The sequence below is a fragment of the Henckelia pumila genome, chromosome 3 (assembly GCF_033568475.1).
Source record: "Henckelia pumila isolate YLH828 chromosome 3, ASM3356847v2, whole genome shotgun sequence".
Taxonomy (NCBI): Eukaryota; Viridiplantae; Streptophyta; class Magnoliopsida; order Lamiales; family Gesneriaceae; genus Henckelia; species Henckelia pumila.
In genome coordinates this window covers 156,104,969-156,125,830 of record NC_133122.1, presented here as the reverse complement: position 1 = coordinate 156,125,830, position 20,862 = coordinate 156,104,969, and the positions used below count along the sequence as shown (strand labels likewise).

General features: G+C 30.4%; 1 protein-coding gene across 1 annotated transcript; it reads left to right on the top strand.

The window, feature by feature from the left end:
* Positions 1 to 18,426: 18,426 nt before the first annotated feature.
* On the top strand, positions 18,427 to 19,762 carry LOC140893265 (transcription factor IBH1-like 1). Its single transcript, XM_073302331.1, has 2 exons — positions 18,427 to 18,534; positions 19,065 to 19,762. Exons 1-2 carry the CDS (start codon positions 18,524 to 18,526, stop codon positions 19,597 to 19,599), a joined length of 546 nt encoding a protein of 181 aa, XP_073158432.1. The 5' UTR covers positions 18,427 to 18,523; the 3' UTR covers positions 19,600 to 19,762.
* The last annotated feature ends 1,100 nt before the right edge of the window (positions 19,763 to 20,862 follow it).

Sequence of the window (20,862 nt, the reverse complement as noted above, 5' to 3'; positions counted from 1 at the left end):
CCAATAAAAATTATTCTAAGCCCAATTAAAACATTTCTGGACCAATAACGACCTATTCTGGCCCAATGGGCCCAAAAGCCCAAAGACTGGCCCAATAACTTCCATGGGCCCCCAAGGCCCATAAAAATTAGTGGACTCACTTAATTAATTTAATTAAGCCCAATAATAATTAAATTTAACCCAAATAATTAAATGGAACCCAAATCGTTTTATTTCCAATTAATTGGCCCAAAAATCAATTAAATCATAAAATACTTTAAAATTAAAAAGACTCGAGTCCGGCCCACCTAACCCGGACCCGGACCAACTTAACCCGACCCACTACCCTACTGACCCGACCCAGGTCATAGACCCGACCCGGAACCAACCCTAACCCTAAACCCGTCGCCCCCTTTTCCCGTCTCGGCTGCGGCCGTGAGCAGCAGCCACTCCTTGGCTACTGCCGGCCAGCTCCGGCCGCCCTTGGCCGGAGCGCTGCCGCCCAGACGTAGCCCACGTCTGGGCGGACCTAACCTGCACCAGCCCCCAGTCCCATGCAACCTTGACCCCCATCACCGAACCTCCTTCTCCAAAACCCTAAACCTGCGCACTCCTGGAACCCGATTGACCTAGCTTGTTTCCTGGGCTCTTTTGGCTCGAACCACTCGAGCCACTCGAGTCCAGACCACCCTCTCTCGACCTAGGGACCCCCGACCAGCAGCTGGGCGCACCATGGATGAAAAAACGTGAGTATAGATGGAAGAAATACATGAATAAGGTGCAAACAACAAAGCCAAACCATTTTCTGAAAAATAAAGAAAAGTTTCGATGCATACACTTCACCTACATAATACATACTGATATGGTGTTTAAAAAGAAAGGAAAATCATGCCTTGCCCCGTAGATTGAAGAGAAGTAGGCGCGTGGGACGATTCCGGGACGACGGGGCGATGATTTAACTTGAAAACCTCAAGAACCGGGGCTATGGAGTCTTCTTGGAGGCTGCTAATCGGTCGAAGAAGAAATGAAGGAGAGGGGGTGGAGGCTGTGTGAGAGTGATCGGGTGAGGGGTTTGGGTAGAATAGGTTTAGGTTTTTAATTTAATTAAAGGTAGGTTTTAGGATAATTAAAATATTAATAAGGGTTTTTAAATATAAAATATATAATTTAAAAACTCTAATTAAGAAGTAAAATCTGATAACTAAAATTAAAATCCCGAAATATATAATTAAGGGAATTTTAAAAATAATTAAAAGTCACTATTTTGGCTAACTTTGAATAAAAACGGACTCCTAAAATTATATAAAATTAAATACTAAAAATTTTGAGGTAATAAAACTCAAAATAGTATTTTTGGGCTCTTAAAAGGCTCATGAAATAAATTGGATAGAAAGTTGTCATCTCGTCCATCCACGGTCCCGTCTACGCGATAAATAATTCAAATACCAATAATTCATAAAAATCACTAATTATGAGTTAAATGCTTGAAAATAATTTAAATCATGCACAAATAATTCACATAATGATTTAACCCATAATCTAAAATTTTAAATAAATAAATTTTCTAATTATGCATGCGAATTCACGTATTTAAAATATCGGGTATTACATACATGAGATAGAAAATAAAACGAATTCATAGAACAAAACATGTCATAATTGCTCAAGATATTTAATCAACAAAACAATGAAAAACCAGAGCTATAATAATTATATAAGTTTCAATATCAATATTGTGTCAAGGTAAAACTAAATTAAACACTATATTTATAAGCTTACATGAGTTATTGATAATGTCTTATTTTAAACTGTTAATGTAGATATAGAATAATGATGACTGTAAATGATACAAACATTGAAAATGCAAGTGTTACATTGTTCAAAAATATTGCAAATATTTTTATTAGTTGCAATGTCGTAGATTATATTGATTTCATCACTAAGACATGTAATAGTTTTTTCCTTTCAAAGAGTATATATTATTACCATGAAAATCATTAATTAAATACGTGTTAATATCTTCTCATTTCAACTAATTTATTTAACAATACTTATCGACAACAAAAGGTGTTCCTACGTGCATCGCACGTGATTTTCATACCGTACTGAAATTTTCGATATCTATGGTTTTTTTCGGTACGATATATGCGGTATTTCGGCATTTCGGTATTATTTTCCACCCCTAGTTAAAATTACTATTATAATGATATTTTACAGTAATTTTAAATATAATAATATTTAAAAATTCACATTATAATATTATTTTATTGTTATGTAAAAATCCTACTTAATCCTATTTTCTTCTCTAGTAATCATACTCGTTTATATTTTTTTATCATAATATTTATTTTGTGAACAATTATTTATTCTGTGTAGTAATTTTTTTAAAATTTTCTACAATTAGAGAAATTATTATTATCTTATGTTATTAATTTTTATTTTATAATTTTTTAAAAATTGAAAAATTTAATAAAAAAAATCGAGTTAGGGTGACTTGTGTTAACAAGATTTGGGATCGGATAATGATGCCCCAAAAAATATATGGGTCTGGTTCGACCCAAACCCGATAATCCATGTCCAAGAAAGATAATCTAAAGTTCATTATATATATATCTCGTGGCAAGACCCAAAGTTGATGAACAGCCCAACCGATACAAAAATGTTATGTTCATGATCCAAGTCTCAGCCCCTGTTTGCATTGGGCCGAGCCCTGTTATGGTGAGATAGGCGCCCGACTCGAGCCCAATACAAAGGATAAGAGTTTGGAAGACTTAAAACACTTGAGATAAAAATCCTCATAAATCTGGGATTAAATAAGGTTCATAAGACGGTTCAAAGAGCCCTAGCCGTCATCCTAATTGACTCCTATTCTAACACAAATTATACTTCAATAAGGTAACTTACCCCTCCAGCCTCTATAAATACCAGGTATTTCTTATGATTTGACACATTTACTTCTTCTATTCACATATTCACTCACTTTATTCACGTTCTTTGCTTTTTTTTTTAGCACTGACTTAGACATCGGAGTTGTCACGCCGAAAACGCTTTCGGCGCCCCCTAACAAAGTTTCTGTCTGTTCAGAATATCATCATGCTCGACCTGACCCGATTTGCGATAGATTTGAATATTCACTCTACCTGACCGAACCCGAGGTAAATTTTGAACGTGTTAATTGGCGCCGTCTATGGGAACGGAATATAATTTCATGATTGGATCTACCTGGTTGAGTAAAAGATAAAAAAAAATTGCAATTCATTCCTCTGCCCGAAGAGATTCTCATGGAAATTGCCGAAAGATTTCGAAGCAAATCACAGCCACTCTGCGAATAACGATAAGTCTTCTAAGTGTTTTTATTTTTAGCAAACTATTCTTGTTGTGAGACATTTTGAGATATCTCATAATAAATTTTTTTATGTGAAGTCATACGTTTAATTAACTCAATATTATATTGTACTTCTATTGCCTTGTATTTTTGTTTAGGTTATTTTACATATATCGGGCATGCAATCTATCAATAAATTCCAATCTATGGCTCGACAATTTAAAAGCCCAATCCATTCGGCACCCTGTAATTCCACGCAATTCATGGTCAACTCAAAAGTCCGACCAAGCTCGGCACTTATCACGCAATTCGTGATCAAACTCAAAAACCCGACCAAGCTCGGCACATACCACATAATTTGTGATCAAAATCAAAAGCCCGACCAAGCTTGGCATTTATCACGCAATTCGTGATCACACTCAAAATCTCGACCAAGTTCGGCACTTACCACGCGATTCGTGGTCAAAATCAAAGGCCCGACCAATCTCGGCACTTATCACGCGATTTGTGGTCAAATACAAAAGCCCGACTAGCTTGGCACTATCACGCACTTCGTGGTCAAATACAAAGCCTGACCAGATCGGCACTCACCACACAACTTCGTGGTCAAATACAAAGCCCGATCAGCTCGACACCTACCACACACTTCGTGGTCAAATTCAAAGCCCGACCAAGCTCGGCACCTACCACGCACTTCGTGGTCAAATACAAAGCTCGACAAGCTCGACACCTATCATGCACTTCGTGGTCAAATTCAAAGTCCGACCAAGCACGTCACCTACCACAAACTTCATGGTCAAATACAAAGCCCGACCAAGCTCGGCATCTACCACGCATTTCGTGGTCAAATACAAAGCCCGACCAGCTCGGCACCTACCACGCACTTCGTGGTCAAATACAAAATCCCAACCAGCTCGACACTACCACACACTTTGTGGTCAAATACAAAGCCCGACCAGCTCGACACGATGTTATTGTCTCAAAATTCTTCAAAAAATAATATTGTTTGACTATTGTTGGAAAGTGTATGGTCGTGTCATCACACAGTTCAGGATTGTTACTTATTCTCTATCTTCATAGTTTTCACATAAGACCAGAGTGGTCACCATCCGGTTTGGGAATATTATGGGAATTTGGTTAATTTAAGAATTCTTGCATGGGCTCGGGATCCGACCAGACCACATGGTTTAAACTTCATACTTCTTTTAAACCAGAAAGGAGAGGTACTATTGATGCCCCCAAAAAATATATGGGTCTGGTCCGACCCGAACCCGATAATCCATGTTCAAGAAAGATAATCCAAAGTTCATTATATATCTCGTGGCAAGGCCCAAAGTTGATGAAGAGCCCAACCAATACAAAAAGAGTTATTTGCACCAAACACCCCTGTGAAATATTAAAAATGCACACTTCTCCCCAGTGAAATTTTAATTGGCATCTTCAACCTTGACCTTTTAAAAAATTAGCACACTCGCGCCCTTCAGATGAGTGATTGTTGCGCACGCGCCCCTCATGTGATTGGGCAAAGATTTTGATATTGTTTTTGCACCAAATACCCCTGTGAAATATTAAAACTGCATATTTGACCCCTGTGAAAATAATTTTTAAATCTATTCAACACATAATATACAATTTTTATTAAAATCTAATTATAAAATATTTAGCAAACACTTTTCGTTTTATTAATTTTATTTTTAAATTTAAATTTATTATGATTATATAATTATTTTCTAAAAAATATAATTATTTTATCTTGTTATCATTATTTTATTAAACTTTCTTCTTGTTTCCAACTTGTCGATTAAAAATGCATTCATAAATGAGATTTAAATACCTAAAAGTACCAAAATATTAAATCAAAATGATAATTTCATGCATATTACTTTTTAATTTAGGATTATAGATTTTTGAACCAAAATCTAAAATTTTTAAAATGCAATGCAGAATTTGCATTAAATAATAATACACAATATTTATTAAGATCTAATTATAAAATATTTTTCAAAAATTTTTAAATTTATTTATTTTTATTTTTTAATTTAAATTTATAATTTTTAATTAATTTATTTCTAAAAAAATTATTACATTATCTCGTTATCATTATTTTATCAAATCACTTCGTGTTTTCAACTTTTCCATTAAACATGATTCATAAATAAGGATTTAAATATCTAAAAATACCAAAATATTGAACCAAATGATAAGTTCATGAATGTTACTTTTTCGATTTAGAATTATATAAGCATGTTATTTTTTATTATTTATTACAAATTGTGCAATGCATATTCTCGAAAATTTTAAATTTTGGTTCAATAATATATAGTCCTAAATCGAAAAAGCAATATGTTTGAATTTATCAGTTTTGTTCAATATTTTAGTACTTGAAATTATTTAAATATTTGTTTATAAATGCATGTTTAATAAAAAAGTTGGAAACAAGAAGAAAGTTTAATAAAATAATGATAACAAGATAAAATAATAATATATTTTAGAAAATAATTATATAATCATAATAAATTAAAAATTAAAAATAATATTAATAAAACAAAAAGTGTTTGCTAAATATTTTATAATTAAATTTTAATAAAAATTGTGTATAATGGGTTGAATAAATTTAAAAATTATTTTCACAGTGGTCAAATATGCATTTTTAATATTTCACAGGGGTATTTGGTGCAAAAAAATATCAAACTCTTTGCCCAGATGCATGAGGGGCACGTGCGCAACAATCACTCATCTGAAGGGGCGAGTGTGCTAATTTTTTAAAAGGTTAGGGTTGAAGATGCCTATTAAAATTTCACAGGGGAGAAGTGTGCATTTTCAATATTTCACAGGGGTGTTTGGTGCAAATAAGTCAATACAAAAATGTTATGTTCATGATCCAAGTTTTAGCCCCTATTCGCATTGGGCCGAGCCCTGTTATGGTGTGATAGGCGCCCGACCGGGACCCAATACAAAGCATAAGAGTTTTGAAGACTTAAAACACTTGAGATAAAATCCCCATAAATCTGAGATTAGATAAGGTTCATAAGGCGGTTTAAAAAGCCCTAGCCGTCATCCTAATTGAGTCTTACTCTAACACAAATTCTACTTCAACAAGGTAATTTACCCTTCCAGCCTCTATAAATACCAGGTATTTCTTATGGTTTGACACATTCACTTCTTCTATTAACATATTCACTCATTTTATTCTCGTTCTTTGCTTCTTATTTTCTGAGTACTGATTAGACATCGAAGGGGTCGGCGCCCCCAAAAGAAGTTTCTGTTTGTGCAGAATATCTGCATGCCCGACTCGACCTGATTTGAGATAGATTTGAATATTCACTCTACCTGATCGAACCCGGGGTAAATTTTTGAACAAATCAGATAAGTTTTTTTTTGGTTGATCTGGTTTTGTGTTGAGAAATATTTTTATACTATTTTGCATGAACTTATCGATTCACCTGAATTGACACTAGCTACAAGCTAGAGTTTGTTTTTTTGCTACATTATAATTTTTGTCAACCACCGTTAGATATTATATTATGTTTGTGATCACAAGATATCTGTTTTAAGGAAAATTCGATGTTACTTTCTGGATAGCTGCTCAAAGAGTGCATCGAGTAGTTCAAAATCAATTGAATTGAGTCGTTGCCTGTCTGCTAGCGTCGACCCTTCCATCTTGCTTTGCATATTCGGGTAAATCAAAACTGCTTCAACCCGATTTAGCTAGCTGGTAGCTAGTAGCGGCACAAGTATCTAGTAGTTATTACCCATTAACCAAATCTCATTATTTATATATAATTAAAATATTTGTTTTATTCTTTTTGTTTTAATTGTATTCTTAGATATATAGATTCTGGATTTTTGGGTTAATAAATCCCAGAAATAAGAATATTGAAACCTAATGCCTTTTAATTGGGTAAAGAAGGTCCCATTGACAGCATACACTTGGATTCGGTGAATTAACCTAATTATTGGCACATATAAAACACAAATTCTCTATGACAAAATTAAAATAATTCAAGAATACTTTGTCGGCAATTCCTCAACCCTTCATTCTTTACACAAAAGCCACACCACCAAATTTACATTTGGGCTACTCCTGCCTCATTTTCTTTGTTAATATATATATCATTAATTCCTATCTCAACTGACTAAGATGTACGTTACATATGGATAAAATCTTGAACTTGTTACCTCTTTCCATATTGTTGTAACTACTTGTGTGGTTTATTATATATATTTTATCGAATATAAATATATAGATTTGCCCTCGTAAAATTGATTTGTTGGTTTCGTCCAGACAAAAAAAGGTATAATTAAATCAAGACAAACATGCTATAGATCCCTAGTTAAAACACAAGTGATAAATGGGAAATATAATTGATATAAATGTCAACACTCGAGCTGGCTCCTTACTGTCTTTGCTGCAGTCTCAATGACCAACTGGCATTGACATCCTCTAAAATTATATATACTAGCGATAGAAACACACGCAAATAATATATAATTTTTTATTTATGAAATAATATATTATTTAGTAGTTGAAAATTAGTTATTGGAAAAATAATATATTCAAAAAGGTAGAAGAGAAAAAGTGGAGAAAATGCATGTGGATTAAAAGGGTAAAACTAGAAGATATTTTTGTTGTGTCATGACACACCAAAAAGCAGTTATTCAAAGGCTCAACCTTTTTATAATAGTATAGATATATTGCTTCATACAAAGGATATATATATATATACACCCTCACAGGGTCGATCCTAATAATTTGTCGAATCTAATTTTTAAAAGAGACCCCAATTTATAATGTGTTTTCATATTCATTTAGACTAATAAAAAAATTTTCTATTTAAAGAATGTGCATCAAAATATTTCTATTTTAATTGAGTAATAAGATCAAACATTTACAAAATAATTACTATAAAACAACTCGTCTGACAGTTTAGAGCTAACAATATTGATCAAATTGTTCAGGATTTTTTTTCTCAATTATAGCATACTAATTCATTCAATCTTTTCTTATGACATGATTTATTGAGAAAATGTTTTGAAGAACTTTAAATTTGAGATTTTTTTTTTGCACTTACAATTGTAAAATGTATAGTCAACAAGATTTTATAAAAAAAAGTGAGCATTTGAGAAATATTCATCTATTTTTTTCGAGAAATTCACTACATCCATTGCCGATTTTGTTTCTCGTGGTAATGAGAACTTCAAAAATGTCAACTTCGAAAATAAATCGTCCTCATTAATATAGAACAACCCCTATGAGTCAGAAAATATATTTTTACATTGGTTCCATTACACTACTATATAATAAATGTAGGGAATAAAAAAGGTTTTTTTGTTTATATTGGACACGGGAAGAATAATTTATATTTGAAAAAAATTACCAAGAGACCTAGGAATAATAAACTTCATAAATAAATTTATCAATGACCTAGAAATAATAAAAAAAGTTTATATTAGGCAGTAGACAAAGAAAAAATAATTTCACGTGATATGAATGAAAAAAGCCCAAAAATAATTAATTTATAGTAGATCAATTTACACTTTTATATTTTTTTTTCAAAATTATGGGCTCGTAAAAAAATGGGCCCTAGTCGGACGACTCTTCTGCCTCCAAATAGGATCGGCCCTGCACCCTCAACAATAGTACCTAAGATGATATCTTTCATATTGTATCACATATATGCTAAATAGTTGATGGTAATAATGTAACATAAATATTTTATACTGTATAGCGGTCCAAAAGATCACATTACACGATTTCTCGTAAATATGGAAACTAGAGTACTTGTACTACCAAGACAAGATGGTAATGTTATTGTGTGATCCAACTCCGTAGCGAATAGAGAATGAAAGATCGAGCGAATTATGTAAACTAATTAAATAAATAATTCCATTTTCTCTTCATCAATAAACAAATTTTCGAGGTGAATTAAGCGAAAACCGGAAGCCTGATATGGACGATGTGACATAGATATGGAAGAGATGATCATATAGCTAGCTAGCTCACACATCCATGTGTGGATAGCGAAAGGTCCTAGCTAGCTAGCTAGCTCTCCAATGGATCGGAGGGGACGTGAATTTAATGAGACACACGTGCATGGCTTCCTAGATTCTTGATAGGCACATCATCTTCGTGTGTCTTTCATTTAAGTATTTTTGATCATACGTCTCTTTCTTAGGTTAGGCAAAAATGTGGTTGTGGTCATTAATTAGACTTCCATTTTGTGACTCATGTAAGATTGGTACACAAACCCATTTCCGTGGACTATAATCATCCCATTATTACATGCATATATGACAGCTTGAATTAATATTATTGCGTGCGATCTTACCTCCTACGTACTAAAATCTTGGTAGCTAGGTACCCGTTGAAGTAGTATTGGGTAAATTTTGTTTTTGATCTTTTACCGTTTGATCATGTCACGTTTCAGTCATAGTTAGTTTGTTATTTTTGTTTTTGTTTTTGTTTTTTTTGCAATTGTAGTCATTTTTATCTGAGCTGATGTGATACCAACATAACGTTAACGTGGGCAATAAAGTATCAATCTCCGATCAAAGACGATTGAAATTATCAAAAAGAGACGTACAAAACTAAATTGAAATTTGATTGCATTAAATACGCGAAACAAAAATAAATAATAGAAGCCTAAATTTCAACTTTTCCTATGTTTAATTTTATCATAGGAACTCAAACATGCACTCTGTATTAATGTTTTCTCATAGATAATAGAGGGCAAAATGCATTTTTTCGTTCAAAAATATAAATGAAAATTTTCTTTCATCGTACGTACGTACATCAATTATATAACTAGGGATGGGTTTTCGGTATACCGTAACAAAAATATCGATATAAAAGAATTGATACCGGTACCGGTACCGATACCGATACAGAAATTTTAAAATTTTGGTATAGAAAAAATTCATATTGATACCGTATACATATCGAAAAAAATTCATTAAACTGAAAAAATGTCTATATATCAAAAATAATTTCGGTACGGTATGTCGAAAATTCGATATTTCTGTTCGGTATCCCAGCCCTTTATTCATATCGCCGTTTCTACCATTTACAAATATATATATATATATATATATATATATAAACCTTCGAATTATGATTTATGTGCCAAATGACACCAAGTGGATCCAAAGTCGAGTCACCCATTAGCTCTCCCACTTCCTATTTCCTTTTATCTTTTTCTTAAAAAAAAAAAAAAAAACACCCGGGAAACCCATTTTGTATTATGCATAGCGAATGCGTCTTTGTATATATATATTTTTTAATCTTTTGCATTATTGATTCAAAGGATAAAATAATTTGTAACTTGTCACGTTGATAATTAAGCATATTTTACCCTTCTTCGGTTCTTTTTGTAAAAATATTCCTATAAACATATTCTCCTGATCACAAGACTCTACATAACATAACTATGTTTTTCTTTACTTTAGGATAATGACATTTCGTAATTTAAAATTTTACACTTTTAGTTCCGTTAACAATAAATTTCCCTAACTTGTATTTTTTTATTTTTGAAATCAACTTGTATTTTTTTTAAAAAAAGAAAATTGATCTTTTTTTTTTTTTACCGAAATTCATCCTATTAGCCGAAAATTACTTCTCAAATGTCATATAATATTTCAAAAAAATCACGATATATATGCAAGTTTTCTTCAAATTTATGTCAGCATCCACGGTCGTCACTTGAGCAATTTTTGACAGATCGAGACGGTGGCTCTGGTAAAAAACAAAAACAAAAAGAAAAAAAAAATGCAAGTTAGGACTTACGAGATTGAAAAGACAAATTCATTATTAACAAGATGAAAAATGAAAAAAAAAATTACAAATTATTTTATTTTTTGGTGTGATTAATGATGACACAAAAATGCACAATTCTAAATTAATTTTGAGATGCAGGACATTAATTGACATGCCTAGCCATAATTATCTTCTTTTTAACTTGCTTGAAGAAGAACAGGGAACGCACTCTTTCCTTTTGTTTCCCATATATTAATTTTCATCAAATTTCACATGATTTGAAGTACTGATGAATGTGATCCAGACAATTTCACATGGGAGCCTCTAAGATTTCAAATTGCTTCTTATCTTATTTTTGGACGCAATGGTCCATATAAATTAATGCTAGATTGTCACTTTCATGTAGAAAAACAAATTTTAAAAACGATAGTTTTAACTAAATATGTCGATCTATTTTCATATTATTTGGACACTCGATTGAAATAACAAGAAACATGTAATGAATTATATATATTGATGGATTAGATAAATGTTTGACCATTAATCATGCGTTCGATTTTTCTTATCAAAATATCTTTTAACGATATGTTATATTTTTAAAAAAAAAAAAATTAGATTCGTGTGTGTATGCATTAATGAGTGTTTTAGCTTTGTTGCGACAACGGATTGACCCATGCATGTGTGCACATGCGTTTTCAAGCACGTATCATTCAATGAGTACGTGTGCCTCCTCATTCCAGCAGGTGGGATTTCATTTAATCTCATTTACTTTTTTTTTATACAAATTAAATACATATAATATAAGTGCATGCACACACATTAATTACAATATTGTATCTTAACATATCCATATACTAAAATTCAATTTATTACACGATTGTTTCGAACAATTATTTAAGGTTATTTATAATGTTTAGACCATAAGTTTATTTTATTTTGTTATGATTTCTAAAAGTAAAATGGGTATCTGGAGGGAAAAAATATGGGAGTTTTTGTTCGTTAGTCAATGTTGACAAACAATCAGATTGATAATTGTGCAGGTTAACATCGGCATCGCGTGATGTTCGCACAATTATTTAAAATTTAACGAGATGTTCGCGCGAACATCTCATTTTAAAAAAAAAAAAAAAAAAAAAAACTGGACGCTAACTTGATGTTTGCGCGAACATCTCATATATATATATATATATCAGTTATATATATTGAGACTAGGGCTGGGATATCGAACTAAAATACCGACTTTTTGGGATAACGTACCGAAATTTTTTCGATATATAAACATTTTTTTAGTATATCGCATTTTTTTTGGTATCTATACGATATGAGTATGAATTTTTTCTATACAAAAATTTTGAAATTTCAATATCGGTACCGGTATGAATTTTTTTTATATCAATATTTTTTATACGATATACCGAAAACACATCCCTAATTGAGACGTAAGCTTGAATCGATGAATCTGATTTGAGGTAAGATTTGAGTTATCGTTTCAAATGTTGATGGCCTTGATGTTTCTTGATATCCGCCATAATTATTTTTAGGGGAAATATTTTTTTTGGTCTATTAATTTATAAAATATCGACTTTTTGGGATAACGTACCGAAATTTTTTCGATATATAAACATTTTTTTAGTATATCGCATTTTTTTTGGTATCTATACGATATAAGTATGAATTTTTTCTATACAAAAATTTTGAAATTTCAATATCGGTACCGATATGAATTTTTTTCATATCAATATTTTTTATACGATATACCGAAAACACACCCCTAATTGAGACGTAAGCTTGAATCGATGAATCTGATTTGAGGTAAGATTTGAGTTATCGTTTCAAATGTTGATGGCCTTGATGTTTCTTGATATCCGCCATAATTATTTTTAGGGGAAATATTTTTTTTTTGTCTATTAATTTATCCACGTTTTGATTTTGATCCATTAAATTTTTAAATTTTGGTTTTGGTACACTAACTTTTAATTTTTCAGTGATTTTGGTCCAATTGCATATGTGTCAGCTGGAAGAATTCAGGGAGCAAGAGTATGATCTTGCACTTTCATTTTTGGTTATGTTATTTGCATTTTTTTTCATTTTGGTCATGTTAATGATAAGTTTATATTTTCAGTCACTAAATTGCATTTTTTTTTTCACTTTTGGTCATGTTACGGTGAATTTTCATTTTTAATCATGTAACTTATATATTCTTTGAATTTGGTCATTTAACTTGTAGTTATTTTCATTTAGTTATTTTCATTTTGATCTTTTTTTATCGGTCATAAAATGACCGAAAATAAAATAAAATACAAGTTAAATGATAAAAAAAAATGAAAACAATACACAATTAGAAGACTGGTAAAAATGAAAATTTATCGTAAAAAAACTAAAAATGAAATAAAAAAGCATGTAAGTTAATGGACTGAAAATAAAAATTCAATATAATAACTAGGACCAAAAATGAAAAACATTCAAATAATATGACTAAAAATGTTATCCCAATTCAAATATTATGCTTGGATTGAGATATTTTAAATTCAATTAAATTTTATCCATTTAAGCAAATCAATATATTTTGAATATATCGTACATTTACGGTTTACCCCATCCAAACTATATATATATATATATATATATATATATATATATATATATATATACATACGTGTGTGTGTGTGTGCAAGAAAGTCAGGCTATTCGTAAGGAGTAACACTCCTGTGAGACGGTCTCATCCGTGAGACGGGTCAACTCTACCCATATTTATAATAATAAGTAATAATTTTGGCATAAATTGTAATATTTTTTAATGGATAACCCATACAAGATACCCGTCTCATAAAAATGACCTTTGAGACCATCTCATAGGAGTTTTTGTCATTCGTAAGTAGCTCATGAGCGGCTTGGTAAAAACTAATTAATATTTAATTATTCGATTAGCTTGAATCTTTGCTCGAGTCGAGTTCGAATTTTAATTGTTTTTTATTTAAGGTGCTCGTGAGTTACTCGATTAATTATATTTATTTTAGATAATATATAATTTAAGAGTGTTTTTGTCAATATAACTACAAATTTAAGCCCTGGAATTAAAAGAAACGTAAACTTTTCAAGCTTGAGCTCAAACTTTATTATTTTTACAAATACGTTCGAGCTTTTCAAATACGATCTCGAATAACTCGATATTTTCACGAATCGAGTTCGATCTTGAAATTAAATACTCATGTGCAGTGTGCACCCTTAGTCCAAGCACAACCATATAAGATCATTTTGATATGTAAATGCGATTACCCCAAATAAATTTTATGACTTGCATCAACATCTTCTTATACTATATTATATTACATTATAATATATATATATATATATATATATATATATATATTTATACTTACTCTTTTTTTCATATCCTATTCGTGTGTTGTGAAATTAAATAGTGGTATTAAATTATACTTGGGGAAACAAGAACATCGAAAAGTTAAGCCACCAACGCTAAGAAAGTTCATAGTGTCGACTGTCGTATGACTCGTATCATTTATTTGAGGGAGCAATATTTAAAAGTGTCCAATTCAATATCTTACTATATTACTTACTATATTATTATAGAAGAGAGTATTTAATTAACAAACGTAACTTTTAATTAATTAATGAAGCTTGACATGAAATTACGATTATATTCTAACTTAATTTCCAATATAACCAAAATTATTAAATAAATTAGTCATTTTATATGGTCACATTTTTTTTTAGTCATTGGATTTTATTTTATTTACCAAAATGACATTTGCTATCTTTGTTTGTTTTTTAAAATTTTTAGATTAAACAGTTCTCACTATTCAAACTTTTGAATTTCTAATTTATCATATGAAGTCTAAAAATAACATGAAAATTAATTAATATAAAAAAATTATTTATATGCAAGCATCGCATGCAAGAGATGCTAGTATATTTGAATGAATGAAATGATCTCCTAAAGACCATATTTAATTTTTTCGGGATTTCAAATTCGATTTATCCCTAACAATTCATATTTTTATCGATATATTGAAAAACTCCACCCAAAATTTTTAACTAAATGGTTACTTTACCTCACCTTCACTACTTTTCCAAATAATATTTCTTTTATCTTCACCAATTATTATAATATTCCCTTGATAAATATATAAATTTATCTACATCAACTTTAAAATTTATACTAAAATAATATTTTGAAATTATTATAAACATTATTTTTGTAGTACTATATATACCTATCTATACTATTGATAAAGCAAGATGCCCTAATATAACTAGTTTTTAGTGATTTTTTTTTTTCCAATCCCACAATTACCGTCGCATATTTTAATTTTAGTACCTACAATTTTTTAATTTCCTCAAAATTGACATGAAAAAAAAAAGAAAAATTCATTTACAAAAGCGTTTAAGAAGAAATTATACACAATACATAATATTCATATGATTATGATTATGTCACATACACAAAGTATATGCATAGTGACTAGTATATATAATTTTTGATTAAGTATTTTATGAGACGATCTCACAAACATATATTTGTGAGATGAGTCGACCAGATCCATATCTGCAATAAAAAATAATAATTTCAATATAAAAAGTAATATTTTTCATTAATTAGTCGGGACAGATCACATATTCATATCATAAAATTAACCCCATAAATAGTTTCATATAATTTATAGTGATATATTTTTTTTCGGTGAATCTTATTAACCAGGAAGAAATATGTGTTTAATATATAATTAAAATTCAACACTTATTTGACTTGATAGAGCAATCATTCATCATCACAAGTCACAAATGGAATAGGCATGATTTGAAAAATTCCATGTGGAGACCATGTGACCACTTATCGATCTTCCAAAATTATGGCCTATTGATTTAATTTATATTTGCTAATTGGGGACCCATTTTTCTTCTTCCCCATGTTTTCCGGATCCTGCCAATTTCTCCTTTTCCCCACTTTATAGTCAATCCTTAATTTGGAATTAAGCACTTCAAAATTAATCACTTTTTTTTTGTTATTTATTGGTTAAGTGATCGTGTCCTATCCCAAATGAGTGGAATATCAGTAAGCCTAGCAAGGTCGCTCCTATTTTATATCACATTTTTACATTTGAAAAAAATAATTCCTTGAACAACAAAAATCTTTTATTTTATTTTTATAAATTTATTTTTGAACATTAAAGGAACACAAAGCTTTTTGCTGGCTCTTGCGAAATTTATTTCCGTCGCGTCAAATCTCACATAAAGAAACGTATGGGTTTAAAAAATACAACATTAATGTATTTCATTCCCTAGTTTCTTTCTTTCTTTCTTTCTTTCTTTCTTTCTTTATTTCCTTTTTTTTTTCTTTTTGCCCAAATAACTAGATTAACAAGTTTATCCACTAGTCATTCTTATTTCCTTTATTAGCTTTTTTCTCCAGAAAAAAAGGGTCAACGAATTGGTTTTTTATGTTATGTTATGTTATTTTCTTTATTTTTATGCTTTAAATTTCAAAATATTAACAAAAGTCATTAGTTATTAAAAACCCAGATAATGAAATATATATCGAATTGTCTGGTTCTCAAAAAGTAGACATTCATCATATAATATATAGTTGATAAATGCGTATATTATAATTTACTATTTGTTCAATAATTGATCGGTTCGTACGTGGCATTTATTATTTCAAAAAAGCCACGAATTATGGAGCTCTCCACTTGTGATTAATTGTCATATATTTCTTAAACATGTATAATTTTTTTTTTTAAAAAAAAAACAAGAAAAATCGTCAACCTTTCCTTTATTCATTTCATTTTTTTGATATCCGTGTGAGTTATTGCTAATTCCAGTATCCAATAACTCAAATCTCTACGACTCTACCCTATCCCGAAGGAAAATTGGAAAATATATACTTCTTCACTTCTTCGTATACTAATCAAATTTGTCCATATCATGTTTTCTGTTTTTGTATCTAACATGTCAAAATCGAGTCCTAGTTTGTAACTTTTTTGTTTGGGTTGGTTATGAAAATAGAATACATGACGAAGTTACTCTCGACTGTCACATTTTAGTTATGCTATCATATATCACTGAAATATATATATATTCGATAGATATGGTATTTATAACATATATTGGATAATATAAAAATTAAACACAAGATGATATTATATTGATAAATCTAACAATCTATGCAATATAAGGTATATTTTTACATGTTATAGCGTAGATTTGGCCCTAATAATTGTATTTTTTTGAATTTTAATGTTTATTACATAGAATTATCTGCCTCTACACATCTCTTTGTGTTAGTGCGCAGCATTCGATCTACGCGAGATGGCAACGGTTTGACACATAAAATATTTTTTTTGGTTGAATTTTTAGGTACTATTTGGAGTGAATGATACGATAATAGTTCAACTTAAGATAATTTATATATATCTAATTATTATTATTATTTTTAAATTATTTTCAACGTACGTGACTAACTCGAACTCTCAATCATTAATGTAATAATTTGTCTTTCTTAAAAAAATATAATCATAATTTTCCTGATCAGATGCTTACGGACGAAATTTTTTATTCAGTTTTTTTTTAAAAAAAAAGGAATTAAATAGACTGTATTGTCACATAATAAGGTGCATAATGTTAGGTTTACATTGCATCAACGTAGATGCTAATAATGCTTTTGTCTGTCAATTATAATACCGATTGCCACACCACATATGATGATATGCATTGCATGTTTTATGCATTATACGTACATGCTATATATAATACTTTATACAATTTTTAATAACTTAAAAAACTTAATGCGCGTGTTTAAAAAATTATACAAACCACAGCTTTACAAATTAAATTTTGAAATTGATGTTTTACGTTGGTTCGAAAAAAAAAAAAGAAAACATTGTTTTAGTAAATTTATAAATACAATTAAAATAATATGATTGTTGTTTAGGAAAATAATTTACCCATTGTATAATTTTTGTAAGACAATTCTATTATCAAAATTATATTTGGTCAGCCAAGGATCTATTAACCTAGCGAGTGACAAATGGTGAGGTCCAAAGACGTGAGATATATATTCTTGAATTCAATTACCACCAATCCAGGTTCTTAGATAGATTAAAAAAAAAAGGTTTATACTTGTGACGAGCAATTTGATATTTTGAAAGTACTAAAAAAGATTATAATGAGGTAAAAATAAATGATAATAAAAATGATTAAATTTCAGGGTTTTGAGAGGTGCGGGCCATGCATGGAATTCCCATGTGCACGCATGTGCTGTGTCTTGCTCTGATTGGCCCACTTCCAACCCCTTAATTTCTTTCACTAAATAAATGGGCTTTTCTTCACTTTCTTCTCCTCCTCCTCATTGCTCTCTTTTTTCGATCTTTGATTTCTAATTGGATATATCCCAACTATATATTCTTCTTCTAATTCACTCTTTTCTCTTCCATCTGCAAGCAAATCCCATGAAAGCCAGGTACGTATTATTTTTGTCAGAGATATATATTACACAAATATATATATATATAACTCATGTCATGAAGTAATTGTAGCAACATTATATTCGATCACAATGTAGGTGTCTGATATCTTATACAATAACTTGTCATGAAAAGATAGATTAATTTAAAAAGTATAAGAGGGACTGGAGAATCACCCTCGTCTCTCCTGCCGCCGTGTCCTTGAGAATGAAATATATTCTGAAATTCTATAGAAATTTTTATATAGAAAAATAATAATGAAAGATGTATATATATATATAGTTACATATGTTTTTATGTAATAAAAAGTTTCTCCATTTATGTTGACTAAAATTTCGAAATCGAAATCATCATTTCATGTGTTTGATATCTATTAGGCGTAGTTGTGCTGAATTGTACGTGATGATGTCGTAACACTGATTATTATAGCCTTTTTTTTTTTTTTTTTTGTATGAACTTAAATATTGTCTTTGCTTGATATTCTAATTAACTTGACCTTTTTTTAAAAAAACTGTTTATAAATTAGAATGCAAAATTCATCAGTGATGATGAAACAAGAATTCTTGAAGAAGTGGATAAAGGGTCTCCAATTAGTAGACAGCAAGAGGTTGAACAAGAACAGCAGCATTTTGGAAAGAAGAAAGGCGATAAAACTATCGGCAGACATAGCCATGGCTTCCACTACCAGAAACTCGAGCAGTCGGTGGAGCCGAGCCCTGATCGCCAAGGCTTCCATGGACGGCTCCAACAAAACCCTAATCGAGAAAATATCAGGCCGTGAAGCGCCCTCTCCCTCCCCCTCCTTCAGATGCACTAACAAAATCTTGAAGAGAAGCCGCGGCCTCGCTCGAGCCAAGATCATGAGTGGTAAGAAAAGCCGAACCCGTGTGCTGAAAAAGCTCGTGCCTGGCGGAGAACAAATGGATGAAATCTCTTTGATCAAAGAGACCATAGATTATATCCTTTCGCTTCGGGTTCAAGTCCATGTCATGGGGCGCATGGCTACTGCTGCTGATCGATTATTCCCCTTCAAAACTACTTCATCGTCAATCAATCTTTAATATATTTTTTTTAATTTTATCTATCTATATATATATTCAGTTTATATAATTAATTTCCACCGAAAAACTTGGTATTACATTACATATATATATATATATAGCATGAAGAAGCTAGCTAGCTAGGCGGATGGGATGGTGTAATAATAGTTGGAATTAAGTGTACTGTTTGTACAGATCATGAAAAAGTTTTTATGTCAACTATTATAGCATTATAAATTCTCTTCTAGCTAGCTTCGATTCATTGGATGGTTTTTATATCAACAGTAGTCTCTTAGTCCAAACTTTTATCCGTTTAACTCGTAATTTTTGGTTTTGTTCAACTAAGTTGTCAAAAGTTGGTTTTGGTATACAAACTTTTAATTTTCGGCTATTTTGGTCTAATTGGTGACGTAACACCTCACAATTGATCATCAATTTCTGATTTTAAGTTGTCACATCAGCAATTAGATAAAAAATAACCGAAATTAAAATTTTTTGAACCAAAACTATTTGAAAAATTAATTGACCAAAATTCAAAATTAAACAAGTTAGTAGAAAAAAAAATAATTTTCTTAATATATATAATATAAGTTTTACGAAAAAAGCTAATAATAATAATAATATTAATAATACATTGCCTATATATTGTATATGGTTTAGGGGGCAGTCTTGATCGTATCATTAATTTGTCCATTTATTAATTTGTAAAAATTTAGTTTTGCAAATATGATTGGATCTCAATGATCTACAATATTAATTAAGCTCATGTTATGTTTTTATAAAGTTTCACGCAAATATATAAAATGATGCGCATGCATGTGCCGTAGAATGTTGTTTCGGTTTGGTGTCATTTTCTGCTATTTATTTATAAACATGGATTGCTAGCCTGTCCATTTAATATATGTACATTAATTCGTTATCACTCTCTTTATTCTTAGTTTTCTGGCAATTTAAAACTAGCTATAGCTAGCTAGATTCAAATTTAAAATGATACGATTATCGAAGGAAGACATTACATCATGAAGAGCTTGATCCTATAACTGATATTATCGATGTACAGATCGTACGAATAATTTTATCGATGCATACTATAATTGAAATTTTCATGTCGATATATAAATTATTCCGGCATACATATTTTTATGTCTGCATAAATTGTAACGATATATCTTCGAACTTTGAAATATAATGAAAGCATTTCGAAAAAAGAAATCTGATTGGGTTTTAAATTCAAGCATAAACAATTGTGTAGAGGCACATGTACCCTAAAAAATAGGGTTTTAG